The 20,041-nt window shown below is 44.5% G+C and overlaps 1 protein-coding gene across 1 annotated transcript in view; it reads right to left on the minus strand.

Annotated features, from left to right (window-relative positions):
- LOC115162682 (brain-enriched guanylate kinase-associated protein-like) overlaps nt 1-20,041 on the minus strand; it is an 85,508-nt gene that overhangs the window by 7,590 nt on the left and 57,877 nt on the right. Inside the window, exons 2-4 of the mRNA XM_029714168.1 lie at nt 19,706-19,925; nt 13,709-13,870; nt 9,824-9,890 (exon numbers count right to left, since the gene is read on the minus strand). Of these exons, the coding sequence (XP_029570028.1) occupies nt 9,824-9,890; nt 13,709-13,870; nt 19,706-19,776 (300 nt within the window). The 5' untranslated portion in view covers nt 19,777-19,925. The remainder of the gene's footprint in view (nt 1-9,823; nt 9,891-13,708; nt 13,871-19,705; nt 19,926-20,041) is intronic.

Below are 20,041 nucleotides of genomic sequence, written 5' to 3' on the forward strand. Positions count from 1 at the left end.
AAAGGATGCATCATTGAGTCTCCACCGCACAAGGGTCACGATTGTTTTGAAATACGGGGTGGGGGAGCAGTTTAATAGAAGTCAATTAGAGGTCAGTTTAAGCAACGGGTTGGCATTGATATTCAAATCCATTCTGTAAGTCTCTCATTAATCTGCTCTGGCATGTTGCTTTGGCGGTCTCATTCGGGCACATTATGTTCCACATTGTAATCATATTTCACTCTGGGGGAAGGTGGGCCTTGCTATAGGCCTCCTACATAAGAGACTGACACGAGTCTCCTCCTGACATGCGTCTCCAAAGCTGCTAACGCCTTGTCCCCAGCTTTTTTCAGAGATTTTCACATCCCAAAACCCCCTCTCACAAAACTAGCCCTTCCTAACGTGGAATGGGTTTGTAAAGTTGCCAGAAAGGTATTGAGCATGTCCACTCCAGGGAAGGTGGAAATTGTAAAAATGTGAGTTGTAGCCATTACATTTAGCTTGAATTTGAATGACTCCAACTGTTTCTTGGGTTTGTTGAATACCCTTATCTAATCTGCAACCTGTTTGGATTGACATTCAGCCGAGGGCTGATTAACATCCGAATATTGGAAATCGTCTAGAGGTTGCCCATAGATTAAAAGAGTGAAGGATATTATAGATTTGCATATGATGACTGACATGGTCATATTCCATCTTGGCAGTACAGTTTGAGGCTTTATTTAATTACAATTGTTGGGGTAGAGAGTGAGTAATGGCCTCCACACATACAAGCACCTTTGGAACATCTACATTTAAAAAAAGTCTAAATCAATTAAATATACACCATCACAAATAAATCCATTATTTATTTTAGGCGAGTTTAAAGAAACATTATGATATGAAGAACATTTATTTCAGAAGAACAATATGAGTCGTCTTACTGTACGTTATCTGGCTATGTGCCATGCCATAGGCTGTAGGCTTGTTCATTTAGCAGACAAGATATGTTTATAAGTCCCGTGCCATTATTTTATACTATATGCTTTTATAGTAAGAAGAATATAATTGAACTTAGCTGAATAAAATAGAAAGGCAATTTTTTCCCAGTCTGGAGTGAGAGTGTGCATATGAAGTGGCCAGTAGTGGAAAAAGTACCCAATTGTCATACATGAGTAAAAGTAAAGATACCTTAATAGAAAATTACTCAAGTAAAAGTGAGGCACTCAGTAAAATACTACTTGAGTAAAAGTCTAAAAGTATTTGGTTTTAAATATACTTAAGTATCAAAAGTAAAAGTATAAATCATTTCAAGTTCCTTATATTAAGCAAACCAGACTGCACCATTTTCTTGTTTTTATTTATTTATGGATAGCCAGGGTCATACTCCAACACTCAAGCATGTGTGTTTAGTGAGTCCCCCAGATCAGAGGCAGTAGGGATGACCACGTGTTCTCTTGATAAGTGTGTGAATTGGGCCAATTTCCTGTCCTGCTAAGCATTCAAAATGTAGCAAGTACTTTTGGGTGTCAGTGAAAGTAAAAAGTACGTTATTTTCTTCAGAAATGTAGCGGAGTAAAAGTAGTCAAAAATATAAATAGTACATTTACATTTTAGCAGACGCTCTTATCCAGAGCGACTGCATACATTTCATTTTTTTGTGTTTTTTTTCCTGTGCTGGCCCCCCGTGGGAATCGAACCCACAACCCTGGCGTTGCAAACACCATGCTCTACCAACTGAGCTACAGGGAAGCTTTAGTAAAGTACAGATACCTCAAACTACGTAAGTAGTACTTTAAAGTATTTTTTACTTAAGTTCTTTACACCACTGGAAGTGGCTATGTTGACTGTAAAAATGATCCCCTCTCTCTGTGTGCTGGAGAAAGCAATGAAGGACAGAGGGGAGGAGATGGAAACGCAGGTGGTGAGATTCTGTGGATAAAGGTGATGTCAACCTATTAATTATGAAACTATAAAAAAATTCCCTATTACTAGGCTATTCAAAATCAAATACAATTCACTATAATTGTAGGCTGCAGTGTGTAATATGTGGTAGGCTATGTATTGTATAACCATTATGTATTGTATAACCGCACAATCATTTTCATTTAGGTTTTTTTTCTGGCTTGGGCTCATACTGTATATAGGCCTATGCATATGCGTGTTTTGAATTCACCTCATCACCTTAGAAAGCGCTGTCCATTTTGTTGTAAGGCTTTGAAAACATCTACCATGTTTTCCACTCAGTTTCAATTCTTCAAATTGATCAATCACAGTGAGGTGCGTTTTAAAAGCACGTACTGTTTTGAGAAGTGTTTGATGTGTGTTTTCGATTGCATTTGCATTGATGTCAGAGTGGTTAGAGGGACAATAGAGCCCTGAGTACCATCCATTAGCGACCTGATGGTCATTAGCGAGTTTGGTTTTACTAACGCATGTCCAGAGTGCGTAAGAGGAGATTACCATCAATGGTCAAGTAGAATTTTACTGCAGTCATGACTCATGACTGCCGTTGTGGTGGTAATATGGTCACCCCAACAGACCTAGTCATGGCCATCCAGTGACTGACTTGAGTACTTTTTTTGTTCCCCATAGAGTCGACAGTGTAGCCTACTGTACTTTCATCCACATCCAGCCAAAGTTTGATAATTTGATGTACCAATGCCTCACACAATGGGGCAGCAAGGAAATTTACAGAGGTAGAGTACTTTTTTATCATAGACTGCAGAATACTACTGGGCTTATGTGAATATTGAAAAATCATATTTGTACATGCAGATGCAATCCTTGTCCCTCACTTTAGCACCTCAATTTGGAGCTAAATTGTGTTTTGCAGTGTTTTTTAAATGTATTTTTTTATATCCCCCTGCCTGTCTGTCTCCACTGAACTGCTGTCTTCACCGGACAACAAACGGAGCTTATCCCCCCCCCGAGACGCAATTACTGTATACTAGAGTTGGGGAAGGGGAGAGAAAAATACAAGATTTACAGGCTTCTGAGAAAAAATACAATTTGTAACCTGGAAAAAAAAGGATATCAGCCTCTCAAGAAATAACTACCTGCTCAAAAGTTTTAAATGATCAATCGGTGTAAAATTCTCTGAAATGCCTACAAGTCTCTAAAGGATAGGGCTGGCCATATGTGACTTGAAAGCCAATTAATCTAAAGTTTGATGTGCTTCAACTAAATCTTTTAGGTTTTCTTTAGCTCCTTTTCCCTTCTGGCCCCAGTTCAATTCTTAGGGTGTGAAACAGTATCTTTTGAAGGAGCTTTAGTTCATGTCTTTATCTAGGTCAAGTTTGATAGCTGTTTGAGATTTTTTCCGTCAATCCATGACAAGCCTGGCTAATGGTTAAGGGGTAATGCATGTTGGGTACGTCAAATGCTGAGAAAACTAGCAAGAACATAATAAACGGCTCTCTATACACCGGATGTGTACCAAACTCACTAAAAGTGGCATTAATAAAGCAAGCCTCTCTTGAAAAAGCCAAACCTTGACCCAGAAAATATAAAAAATGTATGAATAAATTAAATCGGCCAATATCGAATCTCCCATTACTCTCAAAATTTTTAGAAAAAGCTGTTGCGCAGCAACTCACTGCCTTCCTGAAGACAAACAATGTATACGAAACGCTTCAGTCTGGTTTTAGACCCCATCGTAGTGTAACAGTATTGCTTCCGTCCCTCTCCTCGCCCCAACCTGGGCTTGAACCAGGGACCCTCTGCACACATCAACAACTGACACCCACGAAGCATCGTTACCCATCGTGCCACAAAAGCTGCGGCTCTTGCAGAGCAAGGGGAACAACTACTTCAGGTCTCAGAGCAAGTGACGTCACCCGATTAAAACGCTTTTAGCGCGCACCACCGCTAACTAACTAGCCATTTCACATCGGTTACAATAGCACTGAGACTGCACTTGTGAAGGTGGTAAATTACCTTTTAATGGCGTCAGACCGAGGCTCTGCATCTGTCCTCGTGCTCCTAGACCTTAGTGCTGCTTTTGATACCATCGATCACCACATTCTTTTGGAGAGATTGGAAACCCAAATTGGTCTACACGGACAAGTTCTGGCCTGGTTTAGATCTTATCTGTCGGAAAGATATCAGTTTGTCTCTGTGGATGGTTTGTCCTCTGACAAATCAACTGTAAACCTTGTTCCTCAAGGTTCCGTTTTAGGACCACTATTGTTTTCACTATATATTTTACCTCTTGGTGATGTCATTCGGAAACATAATGTTACTTTCACTGCTATGTGGATGACACACAGCTGTACATTTCGATGAAACATGGTGAAGCCCCAAAATTGCCCTCGCTGGAAGCCTGTGTTTCAGACATAAGAAAGTGGATGGCTGCAAATGTTCTACTTTTAAACTCGGACAAAACAGAGATGCTTGTTCTAGGTCTCAAGAAACAACGAGATCTTCTGTTGAATCTGACAATTACTCTTGATGGTTGTACAGTCGTCTCAAATAAAACTGTGAAGGACCTCGGTGTTACTCTGGACCCTGATCTCTCTTTTGATGAACATATCAAGACTGTTTCAAGGACAGCTTTTTTCCATCTACATAACATTGCAGAAATGAGAAACTTTCTGTCCAAAAATGATGCAGAAAAATTAATCCATGCTTTTGTCACTTCTAGGTTAGACTACTGCAATGCTCTACTTTCCGGCTACCCGGATAAAGCACGAAATAAACTTCAGTTAGTCCTAAACACGGCTGCTAGAATCTTGACTAGAACCAAAAAATTTGATCATATTACTCCAGTGTTAGCCTCCCTACACTGGCTTCCTGTTAAGGCAAGGGCTGATTTCAAGGTTTTACTGCTAACCTACAAAGCATTACATGGGCTTGCTCCTACCTATCTTTCCGATTTGGTCCTGCCGTACATACCTACACGTACGCTACGGTCACAAGACGCAGGCCTCCTAACTGTCCCTAGAATTTCTGGAGGCAGAGCTTTCTCCTATAGAGCTCCATTTTTATGGAATGGTCTGCCTACCATGTGAGAGACGCAGACTCGGTCTCAACCTTTAAGTCTTTATTGAAGACTCATCTCTTCAGTAGGTCCTATGATTGAGTGTAGTCTGGCCCAGGAGTGTGAAGGTGATTGGAAAGGCACTGGAGCAACGAACCGCCTTTGCTGTCTCTGCCTGGCTGGTTCCCCTCTCTCCACTGGGATTCTCTGCCTCTAACCCTATTACAGGGGCTGAGTCACTGGCTTACTGGTGCTCTTCCATGCTGTCCCTAGGAGTGGTGCGTCACTGACGTGATCTTCCTGTCTGGGTTGGCGCCCCCCCTTGGGTTCTGCCGTGGCGGAGATCTTTGTGGGCTATACTCGGCCTTGTCTCAGGATGGTATTTTGGTGGTTGAAGATATCCCTCTAATGGTGAGGGGCTGTGCTTTGGCAAAGTGGGTGGGGTTATATCCTGCCTGTTTGGCCCTGTCCGGGGGTATCGTCGGATGGGGCACAGTGTCTCCCGACCCCTCCTGTCTCAGCCTCCAGTATTTATGCTGCAGTAGTTTGTGTCGGGGGGCTAGGGTCAGTCTGTTTTATCTGGAGTATTTATCTTGTCTTATCCGGTGTCCTGTGTGAATTTAAGTATCCTCTCTCTAATTCTTTATCTCTCTCGCTCGCTCTTTCTCAGGACCTGAGCCCTAGGACCATGCCTCAGGACTACCTGGCCTGATGACTCTTTGCTGTCCACCCGGCCGTGCTGCTGCTCCAGTTTCAACTGTTCTGCCTGCGGCTATGGAACCCTGACCTGTTCACCGGACGTGCTACCTGTTCCAGACCTGCTGTTTTCCACTCTCTAGAGACAGCAGGAGCAGTAGAGATACTCTGAATGATCAGCTATGAAAAGCCAACTGACATTTACTCCTGAGTTGCTGACCTGTTGCACCCTCGACAACCACTGTGATTATTATTATTTGACCCTGCTGGTCATCTATGAACATTTGAACATCTTGGCCATGTTCTGTTATAATCTCCACCCGGCACCGCCAGAAAAGGACTGGCCACCCCTCATAGCCTGGTTCCTCTCTAGGTTTCTTCCTAGGTTCTGGCCTTTCTAGAGAGTTTTTCCTGGCCACCGTGCTTCTACACCTGCATTGCTTGCTGTTTGGGGTTTTAGGCTGGGTTTCTGTACAGCGCTTTCAGATCAGCTGATGTAAGAAGGGCTTTATAAATACATTTGATTTGAAGAAGCTTGGTAAACAAAAAAAAAAGCAGAACGGTGGCAACAATAACCCAATTTGGTGAGCTGTATGTTCTGTGATGCCTATCCCCTGGGTGTAATTTGCACTTTTCATTGAAAAGCATTGACTAATGAGTGCACTGCGAATAGCACATTGAGAAATGTACGGCTCAGAAAACAGGCTCTTCTGGCACACTGGTGAGCACGGCAGAAAGGGAGCACACCCTGATGAGAACTCTAATTAGATGAAGAGTGTCAGCACCGCTCACTGCAGTGCCAGTAGGGCCGGGAGCTGCCTGCTTAGCCGGGATCTTGAAAGGCACACACACCCCTGCTTGTGTGCAAGCACAAACACAAACATCTCCTTGAGGGCAATATTACCCTCAAGGTGCCATACTGTATGTGAATCATTCATTAGCTGTTAGCTATTTCGCCCCCAGATCGTGTGTGGTGGCTTTGGACAACAACAACACTAACAAAAACAACAACCACTCCAGGGGCCTCAGCACCACTAATTACCTTGTTCACTGGTGTCATGAGGAGGCAAGCTAACCCTTCGTCATAGAACCAAGGCTTCATTAAGCTTTCCACTCTATTCTGATGGGCTAATTAAAGTAGTCATTAGAGTACACATTTGTTCTGGGGGCCTTGCATTCTACCAATCCATATACAGTTCAAAATGGTCTTTTACGAAATACTATTTTGTTCTATGAGCTTTTCAGCACTGACCAGGCAGACAGCTCCACAGCTCTGTCAACACTGGAGTCGCCAGGGTCCAGGGAGGACTTAATTCCCAAAAAATAGGGCCAGGAGTTTTTCACTGACCATGTGACCTGACCAGGTTAAATTCTGGGCCCTAGTTGGATAACATGGTCTGAAACAACTCTGGTCCCTATGCAAAATAATAGGAACCCTTTTGGAAATCCTCCCACTCTATTCTCTTACTTGGTTGTTTTAATCGTTTGGTTTATTTTTTTCTAATGACCTTCCCCGTAGTTTCTCCTCCAGAACTTTTTAATTGCATGATTTGATTGAACCTCTTTGTCACCGTGTGTCTATCTAAGACCATTTCCTGCTCGAGAAATATTTTCCCCTTAAAATGCCATTGCGAGACATCAAAAGGAATGGCAATCACAATGAGGCATGCTTCTGAAGCAATCCTGTACTACTTCCTGTCATGAATGGTGATATCAAGGTCCATGGAAGCTAATTCCTTTGAAAAGCCAACCAATTCAAAACAAATGTACACATGACTGGAATACAGTAGAAGTGTGTGACAGAATATGATTTGGGATAAATATTTTTGTCTGTTGTCTGTTGTGACAATGCAATTCTGATTACTCAGACGTGCTAAAGAGCGATGGGTGAAGAAACAGTGAATAATACACAAATACTGTAGAACTGGTGTAAATAATATACAGTACTTTGCCTGGATCAATGTTTGAAAATTGTCATATAATGACATGTAATAGATAGGTTATTGATTTTCTTATACCTCAGCACCAATGGATATAATAGGCCTACAAAACATGTAGCCCACAAACAAGCATATCTAGGGTCAATGTTGAGACAGTCGTATTCTATTAAAATGGCCACACGGAGAATCAGCCATTGACTCAAACTTCTGTTTTGATGAGATTAAAAATCTCTTTTTAAACATGATACAGTCACACAGTACGTCTTAAATATGGTCCTGAGGCCTGACCATGGACTCATCTTGAACAGTAATGACAGTGTCTTTGGGGTCTGAAGGAGGAACGAATTGGAAGGGGAGCTCTTGTCGGGGGAGATTGGGAGAGATATGCCCAGAAAAATAAGTTGTAGTAGTTTTCTAACAAGGTCCTATGTCAGGTTTTATCACTTTGGACATGGATTGCGCTCCGTCTCTGATCATGTAATTGCTTTTAGAGTGGTGAGAGGGGCCTCTCACCAAGGGAGACCGCATGTTCGGATCAATTATACTGGAGTTCTCATCTAAGAACTCAAACCACAGACCACATAGCCGATCACCAAGACAGACAGCTCCACCTCAATTCAGGAGGTGTGTGGAATAATCAATATACCCATTCTTAGGTGTTCTTCCTTTAAATATTTTCATGATAGTTGTTCTTGTTATCATTTTTACTGTTTGGCCTATGTTATATTGGCTGTATTTTACAAAACAAAGCTGGTAAGCCTCTTAGCACACTTCTTAAAACAAACACACACACTCACTCACTCACTCACTCCTAGAGCCAATCTGTCCAAGCTCCAATTACAGGGGCCAAGGTGCCTCAGAGCCATGTGTGTGTGCACGTGCGTAAGTGTGTGCGTGAGATTGCGTCAGATGCTCGATTAGGTTCTGGGGGGAAATGTATAAGGGAAATAAACTAACGAGACTAACGAAGTTTCAACCCCCCCCCTAAACGGAAGATCTCAAACAAAGCCCCACCCCTTCCAATAAAGTTCTGCTTGAAATCCCCGCCCCCACGTTAAGTACCATCTTCACCCAATCCTGATAAGTCAAAAATAACCAGTGACGGGGAAACCAAAGCACCAGAACTACGGTTGCTCATTAGTCGTTGCATTCAGCAGTCTTTTGACAGACGTGACGCTACAATTTATGTTATGTAGTCTCTCCATGAGAGGGTGTGTGTGATGCAAGCGTGCATGCATACTAACGTGTGTGTATTGCTTAGTGAAACAGAGCTGGGGTTTTCCCTTTCATGCACTGACACCAGACCCTGACCAACAGGTCAGCCTTATCAGCAACATTAATATTCTAAAGCCTTTTTATCTTAAAGGATATGAAATATTAAAACAACTCCATTGTAAATGCAACATAAGGTGCACGGCGGCGGTGTAACTATCAAGACATCGACTTGTGTATTTATCAAACGGAATCTAAAGCTAACTGGAATGGTTGCAGGGAAAGTAAACATGATTTCTCAATTCACTGGAGTGTGGCGCATGGAGCTGCATCCCAGGCTGCCTTATCTAAACCTGTCTGCCAGGCTGCCTTAAATAGAGCTTATTCCTTAGATGCTGTATTCACCAGGGGCCCCAAGGGTACCACCGGAGTGGCCGGTGGGGAGCGTAGAGCAAACCTCCATCCACCTCCTACATTATTTATGAGAACAAAGTGAGAGCTGAGGTACTTACAGGGAGCATTTGGACACAGCAAATTTATCCCTGTAGTGTCAATACCAACATCTTGGTAATGCACCTCCGCCACAACTGTGAAGAGGTGGAGACTCTTAGGAGTGAAGAAGTGCTTAAGGGACAGGACTTTATGGGCACACTAGGTGATGTACTGTAACACCGAGTAATGAAGGTAGGAATGCCAATTGAGGTTGAAATGTTGCCAATTCAAATGGTCTTCTCGCAGGTCTCGGAAGACTCCAGGAGACCTGAGGTGAGATGCTGTTTCTGAGTTTCTTCGTTGACACCAGTATAGACTGTCAGAGGCAGACACAATGCTGTTGGAGTCTTGCAACAAACTGCCTGGAACAATAGTTGTTTTTAGGTCATTTCACTGTACATCAGCTCAGTGGAGTCAAATGTGAAGGATGATGTTACTTCAGGTCTGCTTGATTGAGCTTAACTGGCGGAACCAATTGAAGTGTCAAAAGTGTGTGGTATTGGAGTGGGTGTCAGCAGAGTGTATGGCTGATCAGGTGTCTTACTGTCCTGTGCACCTTGTCCTCCAGGTCTTGATTGATCCTCTGTTGAGCTGCATAACTGCTCTGGATCCTGCAGGACAGGAAAGAGTACACATTGGTGAAACATAGTCTTGAGTATGAATATGCTTTCAAAAGCAATAATGAATATGAAAATCCAAAACTGTTATTTGAATTTCAAGATTATTCAATGGATATATCTGATTTACTGTACTATACTGTACAGTAATACTTTTTAGATGTGAATCCTCACAATTGAAGCATGGAAAAACACATTTCATGTAATGAAAGCAGAATAAAAAATTTTAGGAGAGAAAAGGTGACGGAAAATGCATAGGACAGCTCATTCATGACTCATGAATGAGCTGAGGATTTTGGCAACATTTCAGCACAAAACACTGTCTGGTCGGCTTCCAAAACATTAGTGGGCTTAATGGAATAAGCTGTTCTTCCACCTTCACCTTCCATTAGTTAAATCATTACCAGCATTAGGCTACTATCTCTTTCAGCACACAGTGCTTGCTGCATGTTGTTATCACTGGGCCCGGTCTCATGGGGGTTTGGATACAAGCATTTGGAGATTCATTGTAAAAAATGTCTGTTAAAGAAGAAGACGATGCTTTAGAAGTGGATTTGGAGGTTATATTTCAGGCTGCTCAACAATGATTGATCTCATAACACGTTCTATATTTTTGTATATATTTTTCTTTGTTTCCTGTCAAATTAAGTTGTAGGCCAAAAAACATTGGTATTGCAGGGAGAGACCGGGGACAATTGTAACACGGGTTACAGAATAAACAACTCCAATTAGAAGGTGTTATTCAATGAGCCGATGCTTGGTTAGTGTCTTTACAAACATGCCTATGAAGATTTTGAAATTCATGAATCAAGTGATTATTGATCTGTGGAACATTCTCCATATATCTAACATACAATAACATATATGTTATCAGTAAGATAAGGTATTTTGATGAATATAGTTCATGACAATAATAAATATATTTTTCTTCTTACAAGCCTTTTTTAGTATATTTGGGGTTAGTTGTAACACCGTGTTACAACTTACCCCTTACCTAAAATGATGTAGTATATAGACAAATTAAAATTTTTACATAAATGTTGGCAGTGCAACTGTCATATACTTCGTCGTCTGAAGAGGTGAAATCATCGAACCAATATGCAGCGGTTAGAATGCTCATCTTTTTATTAGAAGGGAAAAAATACTCATACAAAACAAACGACGAAAACAGTCCTGTAAGGTGCTCAGACTATACAGGGAAACAACCACCCACAAACACAAGTGAAAACAAACACACTTAAATATGGCCTCCAATCAGAGAGAACAACAAACAGCTCCCTCTGATTGGAGGTCATTGGCAAAACTAACATAGACATAGAAAAACTAGAAAACCACATAGAAATAGAAAACATAGAACATAAACCAAAAACCCCGAAACACACTAAACAAAGACCCCCTGCCACGCCCTGACCAAACTACAATAACAAACAACCCCTTTACTGGTCAGGACATGACAGTACCCCCCCCCCCCCCCCCCCCCCCAAAGGTGCAGACCCCGGATGCACCGAAACACAAAACCCCCCACAAAAATAACCCCAAACTAAAGGGAGGGAAGGGAGGGTGGCCACCGTCACCGACGGCTCCCGTGCTACACCCCCCCCCCCCTTCCCCAATCCTCCAACTACGGAGGTGGCTCAGGCTCCGGCTTTAGTCCCCATTCTAACCTGCCCACCCCCCTTGAAGGCTCATGGCTGTAGACCACTGCTGAAGGCTCTGGGCTAAGGTGCGTCACTGGAGACCTCGGGCTGAGGTGGGTCGCTGGAGACTCAGGGCTGAGGAGCGTCGCTGGAGACTCAGGGCTGAGGAGCGTCGCTGGAGACTCAGGGCTGAGGAGCGTCGCTGGAGGCTCAGGGCTGAGGAGTGTCGCTGGAGACTCAGGGCTGAGGAGCGTCGCTGGAGACTCAGGGCTGAGGAGCGTCGCTGGAGACTCAGGGCTGAGGAGCGTCGCTGGAGGCTCAGGGCTGAGGAGCGTCGCTGGAGGCTCAGGGCTGAGGAGCATCTCTGCAGGCTCCAGACTGTGGGCCGTCTCTGCAGGCTCCGGACTGTGGGCCGTCTCTGCAGGCTCCGGACTGTGGGCCGTCTCTGCAGGCTCCGGACTGTGGGCCGTCTCTGCAGGCTCCGGACTGTGGGCCGTCTCTGCAGTCTCCGGACTGTGGGCCGTCTCTGCAGGCTCTGGACGGGGCACTGTCGCCGGAAGCTCTGGACGGGGACTGCGCACTGAAGGCCTGATGTGTGGGGCTGGCTTTGGAGGCGCCAGACTAGTGACATGCCCCACAGGGCTAGTGCGAGGAGCAGGAACAGGACGTACTGGACTGGGCAGGCGCACTAGAGGCCTGATGCGTGGGGCTGGCTTTGGAGGCGCCAGAACAGTAACACGCACCATAGGGCTAGTGCGAGGAGCAGGAACAGGATACACTGGGCCTTGAATACGTACTGGAGGTCTGGAGCGCACAGCCTGCACAACCCGTCCTGGCTGGATTGTCACTGTAGCCCTGCACGGGCGGAGTGCTGGCACAGGGCGACCTGGGCTGTGCTGAGGCATGATGACTGCCGTGCAGGCGTAGGGTAGCCTGGGCCTAGGAGACGCACTGGTGGCCAGATGTGCTGTGCCGGCGCACTTCTCCCTGGCTGGATGCCCACTCTAGCACGGCACTTACGGGGGGCTGGTATCACCCGTACCGGACTGTGTGTGCGGATGGGCAAGACCGTGCGCACTTCCGCATAGCACGGTGCTCTCAATGCCAAACGCTCCCCATAATAAGCACGAGGAGTTGGTTCAGGCCTATTGCCTGACTTACTCCAACTCCCGTGTGCCCCCCCAATTTTTTGGGGGGGGGCTGCCTCCTCACCTCATGAAATGGAGAATATAGTGCCTCATACCTCCGACGCTCAGCCTTTGCTGCCTCCAGCTCCTCCTTTGGGCGCCGGTACTCCCCAACCTGGTGCAAACAGCTGCCTCTGATTGCAGGTCATTGACAAAACTAACATAGACATAGAAAAACTAGAAAACCACAGAAATAGAAAACATAGAACATAAACCAAAAACCCCGAAACACACTAAACAAACACCCCCTGCCACGCCCTGACCAAACTACAATAACAAACAACCCCTTTACTGGTCAGGACATGACAGCAACTAAGATTACTTTAGAAAAAATAATGTTGATAGCGAATACAAAATATAATATTTAAATATAGCATGCCTAAAATATCAAATAAAAATATTTTGTGTCAATTTAGTGTATTTTCATCCAAATATCAGTTTCAAATCTTAACATTGTTGAATTACTACACATTTTTACTATTAAACACAATGTCCCATATACTGTTTCAACTAACCCTGCTATTGGGGTTAATTGTAACATCAGGATTTTTTCAGACTTAAGACAGAATTGTGAAAAAGCCACATTTAGCACAGTTCTCTGAATGTTACTATTAGTTAACATTCTAGAAATTGTTGGGGAGGGAGACAAATCCAGACTAATCTTGGAAGAAGAAAAATCAGTTGGTCAGAGCAATGTGGAAGGGTAGCCAGGCAATGTTTCTGCAGGGATAGGATCATAGACAATAGTTGTAGAACCTCGCATTAGATTATTCCCAATGCAGACTCAGTTGAATTAGTCGATTTGTAAATCCATTGACTCATTAGATTGAAGTGAAAGATGGCATAGTCACGCTTTGTTAGACACAGGAGCTCTGGTAAGAGAATAAAGATGGCGTAACGGGACTGATATGGAGTAACGGGACTGACATGGAGTAAAGGAACTGACATGGTGTACCGGGACTGACATCATGTAACGGGGCTGACATACCTGCGTAGTTTGTCAGTGAATTTCTCCAACTCTTCCTGGGCTCGACGGAGTTCTGTCTCCAGGTACTGTCGGGTGGAGTCAAACTCAGACTCCACCATCTCTAGTTTGTGGGTGGTGTAGGACAGACGCTTGTGAAAATCATCCTTGTGATCATGTAGAGAACTAGACAGGAAGTAGAGTGACGGGCAGACAGACAGGGTCAAAACAACTCATGGCATCATGAGGTCTTCATTTAGGCTGTGCGCAAACTGCTGAATATTCTTTGAGGTAATTGAAGTGCATGACTAGACATAACGTACATTAGATATTAATGAACTAAACAACATTTCACAGTCGTTTAGAAAAATAATATATGATTTATTATCTACACATGTATCCATATACAATATGTAATCTACATATCAACTATCTTCTGAATTGTGTTAAAGATACAAAATGACTAAATTCTCAAAATGTACTAATTGTTCACAGTACAGTTGCATAACCTGAACACAGTCAGACTTAGATAAGAGCAAAAGAGAGAGGTATGAAATGGTGTGAAAAGTCCCAGCCAATGAAGGATCGTGGGTAAGCATTGATAGATGGAGGCTCGAGCGGTAATACTTTTCCATTGATAGCTATAGGGAACCAGGGCAGCTCACAATGTAATGGTGAGTCCCATTGCACACGTCTCCAGCGTGACATCACTGGCAAACCAGAAAGAGATTCTGATTCTATCAAGATACAATGTCATAAGGGGTTTGTGGGAAGAGGGATGTGACTGGGGTTGCTCAGTTGGTGAATACGTTTGGTCTTATAAAGTACTGTATTATACAGGAGAATACTGACAAAATGTATCTGGAGAGTTTCTCTAACGTGCAAACGTGTTTCTTTGGTAAATGATAGAGAGAATGTGTGCGTGAGTGCTTGCGTGTGTGTGAGAGAGAAAGACATACACAGACAAAAAAAGAGAGAGGCTGGAAATAAAGTAGGTTGGAAAGGGAGCGAAGAACAGGGAGCAGTTTGCTCTGGGGATTTAGAGGAGACTGATACGGCGCCTTTCAAAAGTATTCAGACCCCTTGGATTTTATTGTGTTACAAAGTAAATATAGTTGTTTGCTTAATTATTCAGTCCCTTTGTTTAGGCAAGCCTAAATTAGTTCATTAGTAAAATGTGGCTTAACAAATCACATAATAAGTTACATGGACTCACTTTGTGTGATTTTTAAATATTTTTTTTTACGACTAAACCTCCTCTGTCTCCCCTACCTACAACATCTGTAAGGTCCCTCAGTCAAGTAAAGAAGGGCAGTGATTGGTAGATGGGTAACAATAACAAATCAGATATTGGATATTTCTTAAAGCATGGTCAAGTTAATAATTATGCTGTGGATGATGTATTAATCCACCCAGACACATCAAAGATACAATACTCCTTCTGAACTGAGCTGCAGGACAGGAATGAAACTGCTCAGGAATGTTACCATGAGGCCATTGGGGATTTTAAAACAGCTACAGAATTCAATGGCTGTGATGGGAGAAAACTGATGGATTGATCAACAACATTGTAGTGACTCCACAATAATGACCTAAATGAGAGTGAAAAGAAGAATACGAATATACAGAATAAAACTATTCCAAAACATGCTTCTTGTATGCAACAAGGCACTAAAGTAATACTGCAAAAAAAGAAGAAGAAAGGAATACAGTTTTTGGTCTACATGCAAAGCCTTATGTTTGGGAAAAATCCTACACAACACATCACTGAGTAACTGCCTCCTTATTTTCAAGTATGGTGGTGGCTGCATCATGCTTAACATCAGCAAACACTGCAGAGTTTTTCAGGATAAAAAGTAACGGGATGGAGCTAAGCACAGGCAAAATCCTAGAGAAAAACCTGTTTTGATCTGCTTTACACCAGACTGGGAGAGGAATTCAGCTTTCAGAAGGACACATCTACACTGGATACTTACCAAGAAGACAGTGAATGTTCCTGAGTGGCCAAGTTACAGTTTTGATTTAAATCTGCTCGAAAATCTATGGCAAGACTTGAAAATGGCTGTCTAGCCATGATCCCCAACATCTTGACAGAGCATCAATCATTTTGAAAAGAATAATGGGCAAAAATTGCACAATACAGGTGTGCAAAGCTCCTACAGACTTAACCAAGAAGACTCACAGCTGTAATCAATGCCAAAGGTGTTTCTAACATGTATTGACGCAGGGAGCTGAATACTTATGCAACAACTATATTTTAGTTATTACATTTGTATTAATCTTATCTAAAAATAAATAAAAAAAAACGTGCTGTTTGACATATTTTGTGTAGATTGACCCAAAGAAATACAATTAAATCAATTTTGATCCCACTTTGTAACACAATAAAATGTGAAGAAATCCAAGGGGTCTGAATACTTTTGCAAGGCATTATAGATTCTGACTCTGAGACAGTACCCCTGTAGAGGTTCAATATCAAGCTGCAGAAACAGCTTGACAAGGTTATTTTTATTTTTTTTACCTTTATTTAACTAGGCAAGTCAGTTAAGAACAAATTCTTATTTTCAATGACGGCCTAGGTTCTGCCCCTGCCTTGTTCAGGGGCAGAACGACAGATTTTTTTACCTTGTCTGCTCGGGGATTCAATCTTGCAACCTTTCGGTTACTAGTCCAACGCTCTAACCACTAGGCTACTTACTCACAGTACCAATTTCTCAGTCATTCCCAGTCATCAGTATTCTATTTAAACTTTTAGACATATAATATATGTCACGTCCTGACCAGTATAGGGGTTATTTGTTATTGTAGTTTGGTCAGGATGTGGCAGGGGGTATTTTGTGTATGTGGTTCGGGGTGTGTGTCTATGTAAAGGGGTGTTTGATTTATGTATTCCACGGTTTTTGGGCACTGTTCTATGTTAGTGTATTTCTATGTTCTGTCTAGTCTATTTATATGTTTAGTTTATTGGGGTTGGACCTTCAATTGGAAGCAGCTGGTTATCGTTGCTTCTGATTGAAGGTCCTATAAGTAGGAGTTTGTTTTCATGGTTTTTTTTGTGGGAGATTGTGCTGGGTATAGCTTTGTTGCCTTACCGACCTGTTATTAGTCGTTGTGTTTTTTTGTGTACGTGTTGTTTTGGTTCACCTTCTTGTCCATTTAATAAAGAAGATGAGTGCACATTTCCCCGCTGCGTCTTGGTCCGCTTTAACCTACGACACCAGTGACAGAATCTCCCACCAACCAAGGACCAAGCAGCGGGGTAAGGAGCAACGGGATAATTATATGGACAATCGGGAGTTTTGGACGTGGGAGGAGATATTGGCCAGAGAGGGCCCAAGTCTGGTGAGGACCGGGAACGCTACCGGGGAAAACGGATAGCGTTCAAACCGGAGAGGCAGACCCCAACATTTTTTTGGGGGGGGAGGGCACATGGACTGATCGGCGGAGCCGAGGATGGAACCAGAGCCAGTCGGGGTAAAATTGGAGGGGAGCGAAGCAGAGACTATTAAGGAGTTGATGGGAAAATTGTTGTGTTGGTGTATTAGGCATGACATTCGCCCTACAGATCGTGTCCGTAAATTGATGTCACCTGAGTCAGCTCTACATACGTGTCCTGAGGTGCGTGCTATCTGGCTGGTGGAGACAGTACCAGCACCACGCACCAGGCCTCCAGTACATCAGCCCAGTTCAGTATGTCCTGTTCCCGCTCCACGCACGAGCCCTGAGGTGTGTGTCTCCAGTCTGATACCTCCAGTACCAGCACCACGCACTATGCTTCCAGTGCGTCAGCCCAGTCCAGTACGTCTTGTTCCCACTCCTCGCACTAGCCTTGAAGTGCATGCCTCCAGTCTGATACCTCCAGTACCAGCCCCACGCACTATGCTTCCAGTGCGTCAGCCCAGTCCAGTACGTCCTGTTCCCGCTCCTCGCACTAGCCTTAGTGTGTGTGTCCCTAGTCTGATACCTCCAGTACCAGCCCCACGCACTAAGCTTCCAGTGCGTCAGCCCAGTCCAGTATGTCCTGTTCCCGCTCCTCGCACTAGCCTTAGTGTGTGTGTCCCTAGTCTGATACCTCCAGTACCAGCCCCACGCACTAAGCTTCCAGTGCGTCAGCCCAGTCCAGTATGTCCTGTTCCCGCTCCTTGCACTAGCCTTAGTGTGTGTGTCCCTAGTCTGATACCTCCAGTACCAGCCCCACCCACTAAGCTTCCAGTGTGTCAGCCCAGTCCAGTACGTCCTGTTCCCGCTCATCGCACTAGCCTTGGGGTGCGTGTCCCTAGTCTGATACCTCCAGTACCAGCCCCATGCACTAGGCTTCCAGTGCATCAGCCCAGTCCAGTACGTCCTGTTCCGGCACCCCGCACTAGCCCTGAGGTGCGTGTCCTCAGTCTGGTACATCCACTACCAGCCCCATGCATCAGGCTTCCAGTGCGTCAGCCCAGTCCTGAGCTTCCGATGACAGTGCCTCGTCTAGAACTTCCGGCAACAGTGCCTCGTCTAGAACTTCCGGCAACAGTGCCTCGTCCAGAACTTCCGGGCAACAGTGCCTCGTCCAGAACTTCCGGCAACAGTGCCTCGTCCAGAACTTCCGGCAACAGTGCCTCGTCCAGAACTTCCGGCAACAGTGCCTCGTCCAGAACTTCCGGCAACAGTGCCTCGTCCAGAGCGTCCGGCAACAGTGCCTCGTCCAGAGCGTCCGGCAACAGTGCCTCGTCCAGAGCGTCCGGAACCAAGAGAGACGGCCCACTGTCCGGAACCAAGAGAGACGGCCCACTGTCCAGAACCAAGAGAGGCGGCCCACTGTCCGGAGCCGAGTGAGTCTGCCCACTGTCCGGAACCGAGTGAGTCGCCCTACGGTCCGGAACCGAGTGAGACGGCCTACGGTCCGGAACCGAGTGAGTCTGCCTGCGGTCCGGCGCCGAGTGAGTCTGCCTACGGTCCGGCGCCGAGTGAGTCTGCCTACGGTCCGGCGCCGAGTGAGTCTGCCTACGGTCCGGCACCGAGTGAGGCTGCCTACGGTCCGGCGCCGAGTGAGGCTGCCTACGGTCCGGCACCGAGTGAGGCTGCCTACGGTCCGGCACCGAGTGAGGCTGCCTAAAGTCCGGAACCGAGTGAGGCTGCCTACAGTCCGGAACCGAGTGAGGCTGCCTACAGTCCGGAGCTTCCAGAGTCGGCTTACAGTCCGGAGCTCCCAGAGACGCTCTACAGCCCTGAGCATTCAGCAGGGGTGGACTGGTCAGGGAGGGGACTAAGACCTGAGCCTGAGCCACCTCCACTGTAGGAGGTTTGGGGAGGGGGGGTGTTGCACGTGTGCCGTCGGTGACGGCAGCCACCCTCCCTTCCCTCCCTTTAGTTTAGGGGATTTATTTTTATTTTTGTTTTGGGGTGATTTTTGTTTTATTTGTGTGAGGTGCATCCGGGGTCTGCACCTTTTGGGGGGGGGGGGGGTTACTGTCACGTCCTGACCAGTATAGGGGTTATTTGTTATTGTAGTTTGGTCAGGACGTGGCAGGGGGTATTATGTGGTTCGGGGTGTGTCTCTATGTATAGGGGTGTTTGATTGGAAAAGCATTCTAGGTGAATCTGATTGAGAGAATGCCAAGAGTGTGCAAAGCTATCATCAAGGCAAAGGGTGGCTAGTTTAAGTATATTTTTATTTGATTAACACTTTGTTGGTTACTACATGATTCCATATGTGTTATTTCATAGTTTTGATGTCTTCACTATTATTCTACAATGTAGAAAATAGTAAAAATTCTGAAAAACCCTGGACTGGTACTGTATAATACATCAGGTTTTGAAGGTTATATTATATGTCTAAAAGTTTAAATAGAATACTGATGACTGAGAATAACTGAGAAATTGGTACCGTGAGATGGTCGTACAGGTGGTGTATAGTTGAAATGACATTTTGATTATTTTGGTAGTATTGAGACAAAATCTTTTGGAATGGGTTCTCCAATGAATATGATTGATTCACATGATATCAATGGCATTTATAAGTTAAACCACCGCTCTTACCTTCTTTTCTGATGCTTGCAACCATTTCTCTGGGCTTTGAGAGCTGTTTTCCCAATATATATCTTTTTCATATTTTTCGCTGTGCATTCACTTTCATTTGTTTTCTAGTTGCTGATGACGCTGATGCAGAGTGTGATCTTTAACACCAACCACTCAAGCCGCAAGTCTTGCCTGTGGAGTTAGGCAGCAAGCAGTTGTCTATCTGGGTTGACTGTTGACCCTGCTAACAGAGCACAGAAAAAACAGCTTTGCAGATTCAAGTGTACATGTAATACATTACTACTATGGTATGTGCTGTGAATTCATGCAATCATTTGCTCTTAATGAACAAAACCA

Source organism: Salmo trutta, chromosome 25 (genome assembly GCF_901001165.1).
Source record: "Salmo trutta chromosome 25, fSalTru1.1, whole genome shotgun sequence".
NCBI lineage: Eukaryota > Metazoa > Chordata > Actinopteri > Salmoniformes > Salmonidae > Salmo > Salmo trutta.